This window comes from Colias philodice, chromosome 3 (assembly GCF_061535455.1).
Source record: "Colias philodice isolate Cphi_HAF_F1 chromosome 3, ilColPhil1 Martin Lab GWU primary, whole genome shotgun sequence".
Classification (NCBI taxonomy): Eukaryota; Metazoa; Arthropoda; class Insecta; order Lepidoptera; family Pieridae; genus Colias; species Colias philodice.
The window spans coordinates 5,724,641-5,744,492 of record NC_143088.1 but is presented as its reverse complement, the minus strand read 5'-3'; the positions used below and the strand labels follow the sequence as shown (position 1 = coordinate 5,744,492).

At 33.7% G+C, this 19,852-nt stretch overlaps 3 protein-coding genes across 3 annotated transcripts; 1 reads left to right on the top strand and 2 right to left on the bottom strand.

The window, feature by feature from the left end:
* Nucleotides 1-175: 175 nt before the first annotated feature.
* mRpL51 (mitochondrial ribosomal protein L51) lies at nt 176-1,525 on the bottom strand. The gene is made up of 4 exons (XM_089714354.1): nt 1,290-1,525; nt 1,090-1,209; nt 812-956; nt 176-384 (listed from the first exon to the last, which is right to left on the bottom strand). The coding sequence occupies exons 1-4, from the start codon at nt 1,349-1,351 to the stop codon at nt 241-243; spliced, it is 471 nt and encodes a 156-aa protein (XP_089570480.1). The 5' UTR covers nt 1,352-1,525; the 3' UTR covers nt 176-240.
* A 1,765-nt stretch (nt 1,526-3,290) lies between these two features.
* LOC149489643 (uncharacterized) lies at nt 3,291-5,149 on the top strand. The gene is made up of 2 exons (XM_089714322.1): nt 3,291-3,369; nt 3,568-5,149. The coding sequence occupies exon 2, from the start codon at nt 3,578-3,580 to the stop codon at nt 4,718-4,720; it is 1,143 nt and encodes a 380-aa protein (XP_089570448.1). The 5' UTR covers nt 3,291-3,369; nt 3,568-3,577; the 3' UTR covers nt 4,721-5,149.
* An 11,070-nt stretch (nt 5,150-16,219) lies between these two features.
* Nucleotides 16,220-18,663, bottom strand: LOC149489642 (surfeit locus protein 6 homolog). Its single transcript, XM_089714288.1, has 4 exons — nt 18,282-18,663; nt 17,837-18,199; nt 16,651-16,859; nt 16,220-16,460 (listed from the first exon to the last, which is right to left on the bottom strand). The coding sequence occupies exons 1-4, from the start codon at nt 18,394-18,396 to the stop codon at nt 16,290-16,292; spliced, it is 858 nt and encodes a 285-aa protein (XP_089570414.1). The 5' UTR covers nt 18,397-18,663; the 3' UTR covers nt 16,220-16,289.
* Between the last annotated feature and the right edge of the window lie 1,189 nt (nt 18,664-19,852).

Sequence of the window (19,852 nt, the reverse complement as noted above, 5' to 3'; positions counted from 1 at the left end):
GGCAAATATTAAAGTAAAGTTGTCTTCCACAAAATTTTGACAAAACCACGGCAAGCTATGGCAAAATGGTCTCAAAAATTTTCAGACATACCTTTTTTAAATATTTTAAAAGTAATCTATTTTTTTCAAAGTACTCCGCCATGTTTTGTAAATTGTAATATATATTAAAACCAAATTTATACTAAGATTGTTTGTTTTGACTACTATTTATTAATTAACAATAAAAACTTATTAAATATTCTAATCTCTAGACATTCCAGTTTTTGTTTTTCTGTTAAGTTTCCTATAGAGGAAAGATATCCGCTTCTCCATTTGTTTCCATTTTGTAGGTCTCTCTCTTGGCACAGCAGTTTTAGAAAACAACTTTTTCTTACGAAGGAGAACCTAAAGGAAATAAATATGGATTGGTTATTATATACATAATGTATAAAATATGACTTTAGTAAAATTTGCAATAAATTTTAATATAATTTTCAGGGTTATCATAATATCAAGCAAGGGATGCATTTCATAAATATTACATAAATTTTATTTAATTTGTTTAATGATTTAATTATAATATATCATACTAGCGGTCCGCCCCGGCTTCGCCCGTGGTACATATGAAAAATAGATGTTGGCCGATTCTCAGACTTACCCGATATGGACAGAAAATTTCATGAGAATCGGTCCACCCGTTTCGGAGGAGTATGCAGACTAACATTGTGACACGAGAATTTTTATATATATGACTATGTATTATGAACTGAAGTATATGAGTTAGGGATATTTGATTTTCTAATTTGAAAGACATTAATTCAAGAATATTTACCTGGTATTCATTACCACTAACGCCTCTTATCCAAGACGGAACTGTGTATAATGTTTTAACAGGATGCAAATCTCCATTGCCCAAGATATCAATGTAATCATTCTGTCCATACAGAGCTTTACGTTCAGTCCATGGGTTAGCTGGCCTACATGGAATAACGAAGATTAATAATATAATATAAAAATAGAAATAGCAGAATAAATTATTATTATCAAAATCTTCGTAATCAAGGAGTCATTAAATAATTATAATTCTATAATATAATTTACTATCATTACCTGTATTCTGGCATAGGCAAACGTTTACCGAGAGATCTTGGTAATAATCCACCACACCACAATTTCTCTTCATACCCATACCTTCGCACCAACCGCGTTTTATCAGCATGATATCGCGTTCTGAAATTCATAACTTTGTTAATATTAATTCAGCTTGGTGAAAGAAAACGATCGTCTTATCTATTTTAATGTAATCTAACCTAACGAAATTGAAAGTTGGACGCCAAAATGATTTTAAAATTGTAGATCCTAGCCACTCCATTTTCCTAATTATTTTATTCACTATTATTCTATTTCGAATTGAAGAAAAGACTTTATATACTTATAATTCAATTTATTTTATAAATGGCAGTGCTGTATATAAAATGAAAAATATTTTATTTAGATTATAATAATTATTCATAACATGTATTTTGACATATATGTATCAAGATAATCAAGTCTTCTTGACAGTTGACAGTCACAACCTCATGGAACGATTACACCTAATGCTAGGCGTCCACTAGGCGGATCGGGCCGGGTCTCATCGCAACGCAAAAATACGCCGGCCTATGTTTTGTATGAAACATCGTCCATTAGCGACGGATCGGGTCGGGGCGGGCCGCAACGCATTGGCGGATATCGCTTCGCAGGCGGATTTCTGCCGGTGGTGCGCTGCGGCCCGGCCCGCCCCGACCCGTCTAGTGGACGCAGGAAGGCGGATGTAAGCGGCGAGCGTCTGTTAGATAAAATCCGCCTAGGCGGTCCGCCGCGCCCCGTACAGGTGGACGCAGGAGCAAACAGCGCGTCCATTAGAGACGGCCCGTTGCGATGCGGCCCGGCCCGATCCGCCTGTAATGGACGCCTAGCATAACGAGTACAGTGGCGAGTCAGTAAATAAGCTCTCGGTCGAGAGAGTTGCCGAACCGAGTGGTTGTTTAATAACACGTATTTACACTAGTGGCGAGTCAGTTCAGTTTTGATCACCACGCGGACGTCTGAAATGGATCGAAAAAAAAAGAATTTAAACGGGTTTTAAATCGGCTGTTACCAGATAGATACTAACGAATTGTGGGATTTATTAGAAGAGGAAGATCAACGAATTTGGACCAGAAAATGGATTTTAAGGCGAAATGCCCTTGGAGCAACAAATAGCCTTTTTAATGAATTGCAGTAGATCCATTTGTTATTAGCGGCCATTTTAATTGAGATTTTGATAAATTGTTTGAAAAAAATACACAAACACGCACCCTGCTTGATGACGAATAACGAACGAGTGGCGAGTGGCCGAGTGACAAGCGAGTGCGTGTTTATACGTGCCGAGCGGGATCGCTGCGGGGGCAGAAGAATGAAGCGGGGTGGTGGGTACTCGGCCTAGTATACAAATAGGGATTCTATGACTCTCTGGCTGCTCTTCTCGGCCGAGTACTCGGCCGAGCACTCGTTAAAGTGTTTATACCAACCGAGCACTCGGCTGAGGACACTGACACGCCACTGTACTCGTTAGGTGTAATCGCCCCATCACAGAACACCTTTATATTCCACAGGTCTAAATGCCTACATATTCCCCAATATAATACATAATAGTAGCTAAACGCTAATAATATTTAGCAAGTTAGTATCCTAAATTTAGGAACCCAGATCGTTACTAACCTTAGATCATTAAGTAACACTCACTCATTAAGAAGCCTATTAAAATAATTTAGAAAGGTGTCACTATATAAACTTAAATTTTTCTCATTAACACAATAGAATGGAAATAATAGCAAATAAGTATAGGTAATTTCAAAATATCTTGCTTTTGAATTAACCCTTCATGTCACGAGATTTAATGTGTCCTACTGAATTTGCCTCTGTGATTTGTGTGGTGATTTGCATGCTATCTTGCTAAATGCGAGTACACTTTCCTAAATTTAGAAACCACTAAAACTAGCAAGGTGAAATAAATGCTCTAATCTTGTAATTCTTGGTTTATTCTATATAAAAGAGTTTGTTTGTTTTTTTGGACGCGCTAATCAGCTCAGGAACTCGGTCTGATTTGAAATTTCTTTCGTTGTTAGATTGCCCATTTATCGAAGACAGAGGAAGGCTCTAAGCTATACATTACATTAAGACCAACAGGAGCGGATCCACGAGGGTGAAAATAAAATATTTGTTTTTTAGATATTATGTATACATGCATCTGTGCCACTTTAGAATATTGTATTATTTATCTGTAATCTGTGGTAACTTCAATTAAACAAAATGGCCGATATGCTATAGGATTCAATTTTTATATCTACGACATTAAGAATAAATAAGGTATGTTTATAGCTTTAAATACATTAATAATCTCAACAAATTCATTAAAATTTCCAATTACTCATAGTACAAGTGTCGTAATATGGATATTACTTCTCAAATGACCCACTTCCGCGCATTTGCGTTGTTTGTTTACTTCTATAATTGTTATGTTTTAGTTTACATTGTAGTAAATTCATATTGATGTGATTATTTTAGAGACCAAAATATGTCCAAAAGGGAACCAAATGAACGAAATGAAAGAAAATTGGATGCCAGTGAATATGAAAACATCATTTCGCAGCACAACATATTTGAATCATCGAGGCCTAAACAACAAGAGCTGCCAAGTTTTCCAGGATTTTCAAATGCAGAAACACAAACAAAAACAAGTGATATCAAAGGTCAAGGGGCCCAAACAGCGTTAGGTGCATGGCCTTATAATCCTTGGTGGATGCTGGCAAGCACTTCTAGAAGTGTACCATCTCAAGATGACTTTTCAGAAGAAAGTAACCAGGCAAAAATAAAGCAAGAACCTAGTGGAGCTGGCACTCCGGATCATGACCCATTACAGAATGATCTTGAACAATTCCATACCCCAACTCCTCCCGCAGGACTTGATTCCTTTTGTGACGATTGCTCAGACCCATTTTGTGATTCAAGTGCAGCTTTATGCCGCCAATTGTTTCATTGTCCACATTGCAGGAAGAGTTATCCTACAATTCTCGAATTTAACACTCACTTAACAGGTGTGCATCCATCTCAAAAGCCATTTAGGTGTCAGATATGTTTGGAACCTTTCCATAAAAAGTCACATTTGCGCAGGCATTTGGATTCAAACCATTCACGTAAAGATGTAAACAAATGCTCAGTTTGCTCTAAATATATAAAAGATAAAAGCAACCTCCGTAAGCATATGCAAGTGCATACAGGCCGCGTTCCTCAGAAACAGTTTAAATGTGACCTGTGTAATAATAAACGTTATATGTCACTGGACCGTTTAAATAATCATAAAGTGGTCTGTACAGGTGAAAAGGTGTTGAAATATTGCGATATGTGTACTAAAGTGTTTGATAATTCAAGATCATTAAATAGCCACAAGAAGGTCCATGCAAGAGAATTGAAATGTGAAAATTGTGGTGAACAACTTCGGTCTCTAGAGCAATTCAATAGTCATCAGTTAGTTTGCCTCAGACACACAGCAGAGGTTGCAGTCTGTGCCCCAACTAGTAGTGGAGCCTCTGTAAGCCGTTGCTGCACCGAGCCTGGTTTGTGTGAACACGACAAACCTGCCTACTTGAACATACCGAGTTACGCAGCTGGTAGAGTGCTGGACGCAACACTTTCTTCGTTGAAAACAGAAATGAACTGACAGCACATAGAGCACTCTTATCCAGTATGTATATTTATTCTTACATTGAGTTCATTTTATACAAATTACCAAATAGTTTAATGAATGATGGTTATAATTTTTCACAATCAAAAATTACACAAGACTGATGCAAATATCCCGCCTCACAACTTGCTTTATTATTACCATTAAAAATTAAATTGTAGTTAGTAAGTAAAATAATTTAAGTACTGATAGTTTTATGTATATCCAATATCCATGTATGGTTTTGAAATATTAAATCTGTTACGTACTGCCATCATTGGGACAATTTTTATATTGCCTTGTGGATATGCATAAAATTAAATATACAATTTATTTTTATTTAATTACTTAATAGATACCACCTATATTCCATAAAAGCAGCTTTACTATTTAAAATCAGAAACAATATTTACATACAGTACATGATATTATAATGTACTTTATTATTTGAATACTGTTAACGCCTCGACTGATTTAGACTACTATTAGTGTGCAGTATTACATTTAACATTTTTTTTTATTTTTCTATTTTTAAATTGTAAGAGCTATATTTTTTTTATAATTTTTTAGAATAATTTTAAGGTACCTAAAATTAAAGGATAGACATAGTTAATAGTTATAGCAACTATTTTCTAATGCTTTAACATACTTGTTTGTCTATAGATGCGTCTATATTAATATACATATAATTTGTGTAATGTATTCTGCATTACATCTTAAAGACAATCATTTTAATAAGAGACACTTGAATAATAATTATACTATTACTTGTGTATAAGTGCAATCCATACAAGGCTAAGCCATGCATAGTGTGTTTAGTATGTTAATAAGAAAGGGAAAACTAAAATGTTTTATCTTTCAGTGTAACACACTCAAATTCTTCTTTGATGTTTGTATTAATATTTACTTCTTAAGATGAAAACATATTGGTTTAAGAATCCAAACCATAACAAATCTGTTTGATTTTTGTTTCAAAATTAAAGAATATAATTCTTATTGAATTCAAAAATTATCCCATAAATTTTGTAAAGAATCTATGTAAGAATTTCATAATAAGCACATCATTATATTATCATTTAAGTTTTATGTTATCATATAAAATTATTATTATATTAACATATATACACTGTTACTTTAAAAGAAATGAGACTTCAAATTTGAAGTTTGTTTATTTGTTGCTAATTTAAATTTTGTTTTAAACACAAACTTGTTTATTTAATATATAGTTTAAAAAAGTATATTTTACATCTGGTATGTGTTAGCTCAGTTATTAATATTATATAGGAAAAAAAAACTAACACAAAAAAAACATTTGTAAAGTTCTTAAAAAGTCATTCATTTTGAATTATGCGTATATGTATTATTATTATTTATATTAGTTACTTCTATTACAAATTAAATTGTTGCAAAAAGTATGCTAAGAAAATTTGCAGATACTTACTTACATATTTTCATTGCATATTATGTGTGTGATGCATATTATACTAAAAAAATTGCAAATGAATCTCAATACATTATACATAAGCCACATTTATTATGTATAAATAATTCTGTTTCTAAAAGTGCTGATAGACAATAATAACATTAACTTACAAAAATCTAATTCAAACACTTGTTTGTACAGACAGAGGCAATTCTTAATCGTCAAAGCATAGTTAACTTCTCAAGTCTCAACATTAAACATCCCCGTTTTTGTTTATTAATTTTATCGAACCGCCCTTCGATCACGTCGTGCTATATTTTGTTATATCGTGATTTTAAAACCAACAATCTCATTGGTCTTACATTCACCGTGCAAAAGCACGAACGCAGGTGTTTGGAAAATAATATCAAGTATTTTCCAATTCGAAATATTCATTTGCACTATTCAAACGTAAAATAGCGAAAGCAAAATATGTATAGTTACAAGATGGTTACAAGTTACAACGAAACTTTACACGTAAAGGCTGAGCATTGCCCCATACAGAGTATTGAACTTTCGCAAGAACATGCCGCTAAAGGCTGGTTCACACTTTGATTAGTGCGAGTGCAGGTGATGAGTAGTACTACGTGTGGACAGCGACTGTTTAGTGCGAGTGTTTAGTAGGCTGTGTAGTAAAGTGAATAGAAGCGTGTTCTATTTTTTTGCGAGTGGACTGCGAGTAGCCACGTCCCGCGCGCCCTCCCTTCCCCCTCACTCGCAGCGTGCCTGCACTCGCACTATTCACCTGCACTCGCAGCATACTCGCAGTCAATTGGACACTACTCGCACTACACACCTGCACTCGCACTAATCACCTGCACTCGCAGTCAATTGGACACTACTCGCACTACACACCTGCACTCGCACTAATCACCTGCACTCACACTAATCAAAGTGTGAACCAGCCATAAGAGCGAGCGCGCACGAGCAACTTTGTCTCCGCAACTATTTTGTCTCCGCAACTATTTTGTCTCTCCACCCATGGGCTAGTATGAAAGTACGCGCACGTAGCGACGCAACTCCCCATACAAATTGATGGGAGAGACAAAATAGTTGCGGAGACAAAGTTGCTCGTGCGCGCTCGCTCTTAGTGTATTATCACCCTATCCAAAACATTGCTCCCATGACCCATCTTAAAAAGCTCCCATCACACTCCCAAGGAACAGAAATATCACTTTATTTGTATTATTATTTCCGGGTTATGATGTTATTGAATGACTTTTTAAGTACATATTTACAACCTTTTACAACAATTTTGGGTTTATTCTGAATAATATTTATGCGATATTTGATATCCAATGTATGTAGTTTTAACTTTCATTATTAAAACATTGTTTAAATAGATTAAAATAATATTGTTAATGCATAAATTAGGTACAATAGTACAAATGAAGTTTTATTATTAACGGTTTTATAAGACTCATTTCAACAGATATTGGTAATAAAATTGGGTGGGATTAAAAATTATTTTTTAGAACAGATACATAAATTATTTTGTGTTCCAACGTTTTGAATTTTGTACTCATCATTTCTAAATACACCGTTTTAAATTCTAAAATAGTAAGTGTATGGCGAATTTAGGAGTCGATAGCCTGATGTTTTATTTTTATGCACCTAGAATTAAGAAAAAAATGTGTTCATATGGTTTAGTTATACCTAGAATAAAATTAGTTTTATGTTTGCTTGCTGGGTACTGATAAAGGTAATTAAGATATTACATTTAATTGATTTAATGTTTACTTGTAATAGAATTATTTGTGTAATAGATCTATTAGATCCCAAAAGTTTTGTAAAACTTGAAAGTTACGTCGTATATTTTTATAGATACCTACCTACATGTGTAGGTACTTATCTATAAAAATATTTGGAAGAAAACATATTTTTTTAATTCAATAGCTTCAGTATATTTTGGATTATGCCATTAATGAATTATTAATTGATGCTTTTCGTAACGAGATTCGAGGAAATATAATTCATCCATAATGACATTTCTATAGATTATTAAAATGTATCTGTCGACTTTGATGCCATTATCTCTTTCCCGATGACGTTTACAGTGATCTAAACGACCTTTCAATGATATAACATCCTTACCCACCACTTATATAATTTCATATAAATTTAGTCAGTACCCGGTTTTGCTTTAAACTTATAGACAGTGCAATTCCTGCTTATCAATATTCTATAAATCCACCGATATTTAATTGTTACTCTCAAACAAAGTAGTACCTCTTTCGACAGAAATATAGTTACAATAAGAGAGCAATTTTGTAAATACAAACTGCTCTTCTTGTTACCTTACAAATTAAGTTATTATTTTCAGTGGTAATACTGCGTTTATACCCATTGAATGTACAATAGACATTAAACGATAATAAACAGACTTATTATAATGTTTTTGTTATTTCACAATACGCCTCAAAAAATACTATTAGTACCTAACTATATGTGCTTATTATAACTAGTAAAATATTAACCACCGCTACATAACATTACATTATACCCCAGCCACACGACTCGACGAGTGGTATGGGAATTGGGAAGTGACGAGGGAAGTAGGCAGGGGCCAGGGACGTAGTGTGGCCACGTTAGAGCGTTTTCACATTATCCGATCCGATATCGGACGCCGATAGCCGATATCCGATATCGGATACAATTTTCCCTTTCACATTGTCCGATAAAATCCTTCCGATATCATCATGAGTGTTGCCAGAAATTTTTAGAGAAAACTAAACTAAATTGCCAGTTGATAAAAAAGGTATAATTAAAAAAAATTCAAATGATAGATCTTAGTTGTACATACATTAAAAATAACTACGTAAAAAAAACAACTTCAAAAAAAGAAAAGTAAAATGTAAACAAGATTTGATATCATTAATTACTGCATATTATTTAGATGTGCTATTTACATAGTTTTGGTATCGGTCATTTTGTATAGTATAGACCTATGTTAACACATTATAAATTAAATAAATTTATATCAATACCTACTACAACCTAGTATTAGTTAATAGTTTTAGTAATACATATTAGGTATCAGTAAATACCTTTCAAAATCTATTAAATGTATTTTTAACAAGACGTACCTAGTCATTTAGTCATTTTTTCACTATATACATTTATAAAAGTTCATGTAGTACCTATGATAAATTTATTAAGTGTTACAATCTTTTTTCACATTTTCTATTATTTTTCTTATTACACTGTAAATAATATTGTCACCCGTTCAAATATATATTTTATAATATGATTTTTGTAATTTCCTGTAAGTAAAGATACTTACATAAATTATTTTATTGTCACAAGCAATTATTTTAGAATTAAGAGTTTTCAAATATTCTTTGTTGTTAATTCAAAATAAAAATAAAATCAGTGTGAAATCTCCTCCTTTTTTTGAAGTCGGTTAAAAACAAAGCACTCAATGACAACAATACAATAAACAGCACAACCACAGATCACAACCAACATCCGAGTAGGAGGAGGAGCGAGGCAGAATGAGTTAAAATAAAGATGATAGACACTAATATTTTCGAAGATAGATATTTGAATTTAAGAACGCAAATTATTTTTGTTTACTTCAGTTCAGCCAATTGCCGTATATTTTAATACGGTAATGAAAAAAGCTGCCGTATAAATCGTATTTTTAATGCCTATAAATACTTAAATTTGTGTTTTCTTAATAAAAAAAGGTTTCTTTTAATAGAAAGGATTTTAGGTTAAAGCAAAGAATTTTTTTAAAGATTTAGCGCCCTATAAAGCGGGTGATCCACTGGCGAGCCAACGAGCCGACGGTTTAGATCGTTGACTCGTTGGCTCGTCGACTCGCGTTGGTGATCCATTAGCGTACCAAACAGTTTACTCTCATCGTTGGCGAAGTCATGGCGTGTTACTTGGGGGTACTTTTAAATCAGGAGAAAGAACAAAAAAAAGAAGAAAAGACGCAGATATTGAATGGTGTTTTTAATATCAGATATTGTACCGTTGGGATCATTTTTTTGGTAGATCTCTAAAAGTTTATTGTACGCGGAAGTTTTTAGCAATTTATTTTTATAGTCTCTGCTGATGTACTTCCATAGACAATCATGTTCCTAAAAACATTTTATAAATTCCGACACAAACTCGCGACGAAACGAGCGTAAATCCATTTTTGTAGCTAGACGCAGCGCGTGCGGTCTACACGAAAGTCGCAAAAAGACTGTAGGCTCGCCGGCTCGCCTGATCCACTGGCGGTTTCTGGACCGCGGACTTCGAATTTCAAGCATGCACAACGAGCCAGCGAGCAAATTCGCCGTTCTTTAAGTCCGCAGACTTTTAAGTGCTCCATTGGCGGTTTAGACCTTTGGCTCGCGAGTTCGTTAGCGTACCAGCGGTTTTGCTCGCCAGTGGATCACCCGCTTTAGACTGAAAATACACAAACTAGTGCTTTTTTGCTGTTGGTATACTGCCTTTTCGAAAATTGAGTTGGCAACACTGAACATTATCGTCCGATAGCTCACGGGCATATCGGTGTCGGCTCCGATATCCGATATCGGATCGGACAATGTGAAAGAAAGGTACATATTTCATACATTTTACTTCCCTCCGATATCGGATATCGGCTATCGGCTTCCGATATCCGATATCGGATCGGATAATGTGAAAACGCTCTTACTCGTCATGCCACTCGTCGTGCTCATCGTCCTGCTCACTGCTCCCTATTTTGTCGGCTTTTGCGCGCGAGTCAAAGTACCGGCAATTATACGAGTGCGAATTAGGGATGGGCGTCATGGAATCAACGGACTAGTTAAATTAACCGTCTATATGTACACTCAACGATTCGACTAGTCCATCGCTCACCAATGCACTAGTTGAATTCAACGGCTAAACAGTCTTATTGATAAGAATAAATTCTTTTCTTTGAAGTTTAAAAAAAAAATATTTTTTGTTTACAAGACCAATGTTTTGAATTTAAACTATAAAAACAAACGATAATAAGTTTTTTAGTAATACTTTTTTTAGGGAGTATAATTTTTGTAAGAAAGCATAAACATTTATTAATTGTTTTATTGAGATTACAATTTATTGTTTTAAGAATTTATTTAATAATAGTTTATATTTATTTTACACATGGACTAGTCGAAGATTTTAACTAGTTGAACGACTAGTTGATGAACGACATTTAACGATCTAGTCTCGTTGATGAAAAATACGTCGACGACCCATCCCTAGTGAAGAGCGTCGCGATTAATCGCGCGAGTAGAGCACAGTGTTGCCAACTCAGTGGAATTTCCACTACATCTGGTGGTTTAGCTCCCCCATTTAGCGGACAAATATTGGTTTTAGTGGCTGGTGGATTTTCCTAGTGGTTTAGATGAGTTCAATTAGTGGTAAGGTACGACTTTCAACCACTAGAAAGATTTACATAAATACTCAAAAAGAACGACTTGAACTATGTGAAACAAGGGTATGATTTTGTGTCATGTTGGTAACAGAACGAACATTCGGGAATTCCCCGAAAGTTGTTAGTCTATTGCTTGAATATTTTTGATTATAGACTTTATTACTATTGATCTAAAGTATGATTTGATTCAAAAGGTTATATGTTTATTCTGTATTTGTGTACAAAAACAATAATAATTGTCAGTCGGTATTGGTAACGCCGCGGCCGGTAGCTTCTAGCTTGTCGTATTTTAATTAATTTTGTGAAGTAATATGGTTTTACATTAAACATGCCGAAACCACACAAAAATTTCACAGAAATTTATTCTTCACATACTGAAACTCTAGAAGAAGCAGATTCTTCTGAAGATGATCTTTAAATACATATATTGTAACAAAAATAAAAATTACTTAGTTCAAAATAGATGTTATTTACAAATAACTCGCAAAAATTCGCCAACGGGCATTCAATATTTACATGTCTCTGGATATTTTTTAGTGTTTTTTCTGGTGGTTTTAAAGACCGATTACTTTAGTGGATTTCTGGTGGGCCACGAGGCTCCAATATGTGGGTTCGAAAAAAAAAAGTTGGCAACACTGGTAGAGCAGTGTGTGGCCAGACGGCAATATCGAGGCGAGCGGCAGCGCGATGAGTAGGACGAGTGGCATAGTGTGGCTGGCCGCTGGGAATTGGGATATTATAATTAAACAGTTATTATCAAAATTATTTTTTCATCCCGTCAACTGTTTACTGTAGCCTTATTATTATAAATTATAAATTAATATTTAATTAAATTAATAAATTAAAACTTATATTTGTCTATCGCCACAATTATCAAAAAACTGCTGTTGTTTTTATGTGATCGACGCACATTCAAATAAAAAATCTTCTAGCCAATGTTTTGGGATTAGAACATGCATGATTAGAATACATCTATAAACTGAATGATTACATACTTAGAATACCTACATCTCGTAGAAACGGATTGTGCGAAAAACTAGTAGGTAAGGCCGTTCCGCGTTACCTACAAAGTACAATCTACATAAACATCCTAGACACACAAACATAGTACCTAACGTACACATTCACGTACTCCGGTGTGAGACAAAGATAGAATATACAGGGTGTCCCACTGGGCCACTGTTGGTATACTAAGCTCAAAGGAGGTTATAGTTTTGCATACGCTGAGTACGTAAAAAATACTTATAAGTTATAACATTCCAGACGCAGTTTTTTTTTTCAAATACATAGATGAATTCTTAAAACTCTATGTGTACACCCATAACAAGCTACCCGCCCAGCTTTGATACCAGCACGTGACCTATCGTTTAAGATTATGTTTTCATAGACAAATGCTCACATTAGTGAAGCGGTATATGCCGTCTGCGCGAAGCTAGAGAAGAAAACATGGATTTTCAGAAAAAAAATAACAACAATTTTTTGATGTACCTACTTAATTTTGTTGTTTAAGTATTTTTTACGTGATCAGTGTATGCAAAACTACAAGTCCCTTCGCGCTTAGTATACTAATAGTGGGACACCCTGTATATTTACAATATACTAGCTTTCCGCCCACGGCTTCGCCCGCGTTTTCAAAGAAAAACCTGCGTATCTCCCGTTCCCGTGGGATTTCCGGGATACAACCTAGCCTATGTGTTAATCCAAGTTACCCTCCATATGTGTGCTAAATTTCATTGAAATCAGTCCAGTAGTTTATGCGTGAAAACCATACATACATACAAACCTTTCCTCTTTATAATATTAGAGTATATTTGTCTATGATATTAGTATAGAAGTATAGATAACAACCATTAGCCGAAGAGTAATTGGCAACGTAACCGACTAAACGCAACCCGGCTAATTAGCTGACTTCAGACAGAACGTGTTTTCACGCGTAATATCTTTTTATTACGTCGCTTATATCTTAGTTTATAAATATGTATTCTAAGATAAGATTGCATAGTAATTACTCTTCTTAGGGCGTTTGTCCACTACAAGGAATTTTACGGTCCGGCATTCCGATTTTTTACGGTCCGGTATGGCACGCAATTAATCTAAATACTAGCTTGTGCACTATACGTAATTTTACTGTCCGACATTTTACTTTTCCCTATTCCGGATGGTTTTTTGAGTTTACGAGTCGCTGTAGGTATAATTGTTTTCGAGTGCCCACTTGCTTGGATTTTACTCTTTTTATTGCATATGCCAATTGAAAGCAAGCTCTTGTTTTACTTTCTTTTAGCTGGCAATGAGATTTGAGAAGTCGGTATTGTTATTTTATATACATTGACCAAGCATTGACCTATAATTATTATCTAAGTAAGTGTTGGTAAGTTAAAGTTCAAGTGGGAATAGATTTAGCTCCTCGTCACCGATTAAAATAAATAAGTGAAACACGCATTTTAAATCTCTTACGGAACTTTACTTTTTATTATATAACGAAGTAATATAATATTTCACCTTCTATATTTTTACTCGTTTCTTGTAAAATGCGAAAACAATCATTTATGATAGCATTATACCGCCATACTTCCTTGAACTGTACCGCACTGATCCGAGTAAAGACGGACAGGTGCACAAGCAATTCATCGGTTTTTTCATGCCACACCTGACCGTAAAAAATCGGAATGCCGGACAGTAAAATTCCTTGTAGTGCACAAGCGCCCTTAGGTCTTCTTGGTTACTGTTATAATATTATAACAATGGTCAATAGGTTAACGCCGACATAGAATAATATGTTTGTATTTCGTTTTGTTAGACCTGCACATTTGCTTAACTTTTTTCAATTACGATTACATAATATTTATGATAATAATGATCGATGCAAGTAATTTTAAGATTTAATTTTACTGATAAACCATTCTAGTCTTATTAAACAATTTCTGATTTAAAGAAGACGTCGCTACAATTTTGTGTCAATAAACCTTTATTCTTTTTATACCAGAGACGTTACTCTATATAAAAATCGAAATCTGACATCTAGAATCGCTAGAATCAAATGCATTGATTACTTGTGAATAAAAATCATCATAAATTAATAAGAGCGTTGTGTTTTTTTAATTATGTAGAAGGTAGATACTTATCTTATTTTGCTCCTTAAATTTACGAAAGAAAGTACATATATCACTGGGAGAAGGATTCGCCTGATGAATTTTAACAACTTAACTGTCCAATGAGTCACATATGACTCATGGTGAACTTTTGGAATACGTTCGTGAGTCACAGGTGACTCTTTTTTTCAAGAATCTTTGGGGTATATTTTTGTTATGAACGTGGAGTGATATTCTAAATATAATTACGTGAACGTGTGGCGAAAACCCTAATCTTCAAGAAATTGAAATAAATTTTCGCAAAAGTTTTACACATTATCTGTGGTAGGTACTAAGGTAGGTAGGTGTGTGTATCCTATTTGTTCGAAATAAAACATAAAATACAGTGAAAAGGAAAACGTTTTATTATGAAAAATATGTTTGTAAGTATTATTAGGAGAACCAATCAACACATAATATTATGTTTTTCGTTGTAGCAATATAAACAAAATGCTTTTTTACATGTTTTGCACTCTGTGTGCACTTGTTTAGCTTTTCGAGCCAACTGCCCTTGAATTTTTAATTTTTCATAGCAACCGGTACATCTCTTTCGAACTAACTTATTGTTTGTAGTATTACGGCGAATTTCTTGAAGACTATGGCCAGGGGATGACCTAGAAACTGGAGATCTGGGAGTCAGAGAAAGCGAAAGTCTTTGAGGAACGTTATTTTCTGTAGTTCTCGCTGCTGGCCCTAGAAAATGTCGAACTAAATGTTCTTGTACTTGCAAAACAGACAATTTAGGACATCCTGATGCCAAATCATTGTAAATGCACCTAGCATTTATTTCAGAAACTTGAAATAAAATATCAACAGCGATTTTTTGTACCAAGTTAGGCTTTTGCGTAAAGGAGAGTGAAAGGATGCTAGTTGGTCCGAAATATCTATACCTTTTGCTTCATTATAGTCTATTATAACGTCGGGTTCATCAAATTCGGTTCGTCGGGTCATCAATCAAGTTTTATTGTCTATACTTGATGTGTACACATATGACTCATTGAACTTGGAAAAAAAAATCTTTTATCCCACGCTCATGCTCATATATGAGGCATAAATATAAATTGAATAAAATAAATAAAAACAATAACTATTTTTATAAAATATAATTTATTAAGACAATGTGAATGTTTTTTACCCTAATAGAAAAAAAAAACTGATGGACGTGGGGTAGTGTTATTTTGTATTGTATGGGGACAGTTAAGTTGTTAAAATTGACATGTGTTTCTAATTCAATTGACAAATGTTTCAAGTCCTTAAAGATCACAGTTAAAGATTAATTTACTTCACAGATCTAGTACAAGACTACTACTAGATCTGTGATTTACTTTAATCGATGTTTTTAAGCAGGTTATAAAAAAAAACCATATACCTCTCTTCGAAGATAAAATTGATAGACGTCAAATGTTGCCTATTAAATTGGCTCGACTATAGGATCCATTACTTGCTTGGATGCTAAGAAGACTTTTAAAGGCAAAGACAGGCGGAGGGTGCCTGTTATAAATACTATGTAGTGATAACACAGCAAATTGTGCAATAATGTGCTTTATTTTGTACAAAACAAGATTTAATAAAAGAAAATACAGAAAATTGAAATCATTATATGACAACTCGTCCTCTTTTAACTGAAGCTTTAACCTTCTTAACTTTCTTTTCTTTCTTTTTCTTCATTATATTTTCCTTACGCTTTTTCTGCCGTTCATCCTTTTTGTCCTCAACAGATTTTATCCTATTTTCCCATTGCTTTTTGCTAGCTTTCTTTTTTTGTTCCTGTAAAGATAATTAATAAATAAATATATTATTATGAAGTAATAATACACATAAAAAAGGCGGGCGACAAGTCAACAGTGCGTAATAGCTCAACAGAGAGCAACCTAGAAGAACTGAAGTGCCTGGTTAGCACTTCTAAAATTATTATTACCTAGGAATTAAATTTATTTTATATTTGTTTCAAACTTACTTGTCTCTTAATAGATTTCTTCAATAGAATCGGATCATCTTTAACTTTTTGACCTTCCGCTTTCTGAAGGATATTCTTCCAAGCAATTTTCTCTTTTAAATCTTTGGCTTTACTGTTGTCTTTCTCTGTTAATTCATGAACCTTTTGCTCTTGTTGTTTTAATTCATCCAAAATTTTTTTTGCATCCTTATGTCCTTTTGGTGCCTTTTCTGAAATAAAAAAATTGATAATCAACCATAATTATTTGTTATATTATAAGTTTTTGTTGAAATAGATGTATATGTTAAGGTTAAAAGCTTCTTGATGTTTATACATCTAACTTGAGCAAGGAGTTGGTCTTAAGTAGTTAATATATGCCAAGAGAATTAATCTATACTAATATTATAAAGCTGAAGAGTTTGTTTGTTTGAATGCTAATCTCAGGAACTACTGGCCCGATCTGAAAAATTCTTTCGGTGTTAGATAGCCCATTCATCGAGGAAGGCTATAGGCTATATTATGTCATCACACTAAGACCAACAGGAGCGGAGTCACGTAGGTGACACCGCGAAGCGCAGCTAGTATTAGTTATATGAAGTCAAGAAAGTTTTGTGTACTAGCTTTCTGCCAGCGGCTTCGCCCGAGCAATCAAAGAAAACTTGCGTAATTACTGTTCCCCTGGGATTTTCGGGATACCACCTATCCTATGTCCTTCCTCAGGTCTCAAGCTATCTCTGTACCAAATTTGAAGTAAATTTATGCAGTACTTTTTGAGATTAGCCCGGACATACTTAGAGCGTATACGCACTATGCGGGTAGCCGCATTGCGGGTAGCCGTCCGGCTGACCGCAAGCACAATTATGTACGTAATATTCATTTCTATGCGCACTGAGCGGTCTGCGGTAGCCGCATCGCAGTGCGCATAGAAATGAATATTACGTACATAATTGTGCTTGCGGTCAGCCGGACGGCTACCCGCAATGCGGCTACCCGCATGGTGCGTATACGCTCTTACAGACAGAGAATTAAGTTCTAAAAATTATATTTTTGGCTTCGGTAACTATTGTAGATCACACCTCAAATATTAAAAAAAAAATTCAATTTACAGTTTTGACTTTCCTATGATTTTATTATATGTACATAATATTATGTAAATAGTACATGCATTTTCACACATGTAATTTAATGCAATATTTCATTTAAATACCTTTTTGTCCCAAATTAGCAAAGTCAAACTTTGAAAATACAAGCTTTCCTTCGGTATTAAAAACTGGTTTACTCTGGTTAATTTTAGGTTTAATTTTGATTTCTTGATCTTCACTGGTATTAACTACTTCTTTGATTTTATTTTTATTCAACTTTACTCTCTCCTTCTTTTTGATTTTCTTGTTTAATTTACTCATTAAACTCTTTTTTGTTAATTTGCTTTTCAAATTAAATTTTTGCTGTGACTTCATTTTTTCTAACTTTTCTTCCAGTTCAGCTATACTATGTGCTCGTTTTGGTACTTCAATATCCTTTTGTTTGTTATTCGTTGTTATTTCAAAATCCATTTGATTCTCATCATTTCCTAAAATAAAAAGTAAATTATAATTTTTATAACAGCACGCGTGGCGTTAATAAGATCAAAAAACTTAACTAAACAAAATTACCATTAAGTTGATTTGGTGCTGCATAAAATGTAAAAATACTTTTAATGAAGTTAACTTCTTTAAGTAACTCTTGCTTCAATTGTTTTATTTTAACAGGTTTTTTTGGTATCCCCATAGCTTGTGTCGTTTTTAAAATATCAATAATATCGAAATAACCAAAAATAACTTTTTGAATCACACTTCAAGGTTTTATAACTTTCTAGCTTTTGTAATTTAACTTTAAATATATACTTTATTTTGAGTCTGTCTAATACTTAAAAGGAGAAGAGTGAAGACCTAATTAAATATAAAATTTGTAAATTTAAGTACATCAATACAGCACACTGTAAAGTTGAAAACACACACAAAACCAAAGAGTATAGTAACTGCACAAAACACATGGGAATATGACAGACACAGAGGAAGTAATATGTAGAGTGCGTTTCACGAAAGAGTTCCCCTGCCGTTATGTTGGCTTACCTGACTGTCAAAAACGAAAATATTTTTTTTTAATCAAAAATGACAGAGAAAATATTCTCCTTTCTAGGCAGCCGACCCCGTAAGATACGGGATAAGGCCAAGAAGCTTATATCTTATACACTGGAGATTTCGGTATGAACATTTGACGTGTAACAAGAAAATTGTTGTGTTCTATCACTTTCACACCTAACTTGGTATTGCCACTGTTAATACGAAGTTTTCCCAAGGCTACTATGTATGCTGTAATATTCTGTGCAAAAGGTTAGTTTTTGTACATGAGTTTGTTGATAAATTGCCAACAACGTCGTTCAGAAGCATTGTTGGACGAGACAATTATTATTTATGCTAAATAAAATAAGTATCTGAACCAATTATTAAAAAGCGATATTCCCTGATTATGGGTAGTCACCATAATAAAATTGTAGCAACTCTCACTTTGACAATATGACATAAGTGTCAAAAAAATTGCGTCGCTTCGAATATTTAAGTTAATATTGTTGCGTATTTAATAAATATTTACCGAATATTAATAATGTATTGCATTGTGAAAAATTGCAGAAGTTTTTGGACACCAAATTCTGGCCTATAATTTCACAGGCAAGTGTATATTTACGTTATTTACAATATTCCTCAATACTCATGCATTTACCTGTTTAGTGCATTTTAATGGCAAAAATCGTCAAATTTATCATCATTTTACTAAGCAATCATGTTAAATAAGTTCTTTTCCTAATACTTTCATCATTTTTCAACAAGTTTTCAACAAACAAATTTAACAAGTAAGGTAACCATGATGATGGGTTTTTACGGATAGCGACGATAATATATTGCTAAACAATATTATGATGAACATTTAGAACACCATTTTAAAAATTTTTATACTAGTAATGAAACAACACACGACATCGGTATTGCACTCACATATTGTGGTTTGTTCTTTTTTACATTGAAATTTATACTTTTTAACCTAATATTTTTTTGTTTTACGTATTTCAGCTTTCCAAAAATGAAATAAAAAGAAATAAATGGCTGTCCATAGTGCCTATCAAGGGTAAAATTTATCAACATGCCAGAATATGCAGTTTGCATTTTAAGCCTGAGGATTACGGTCC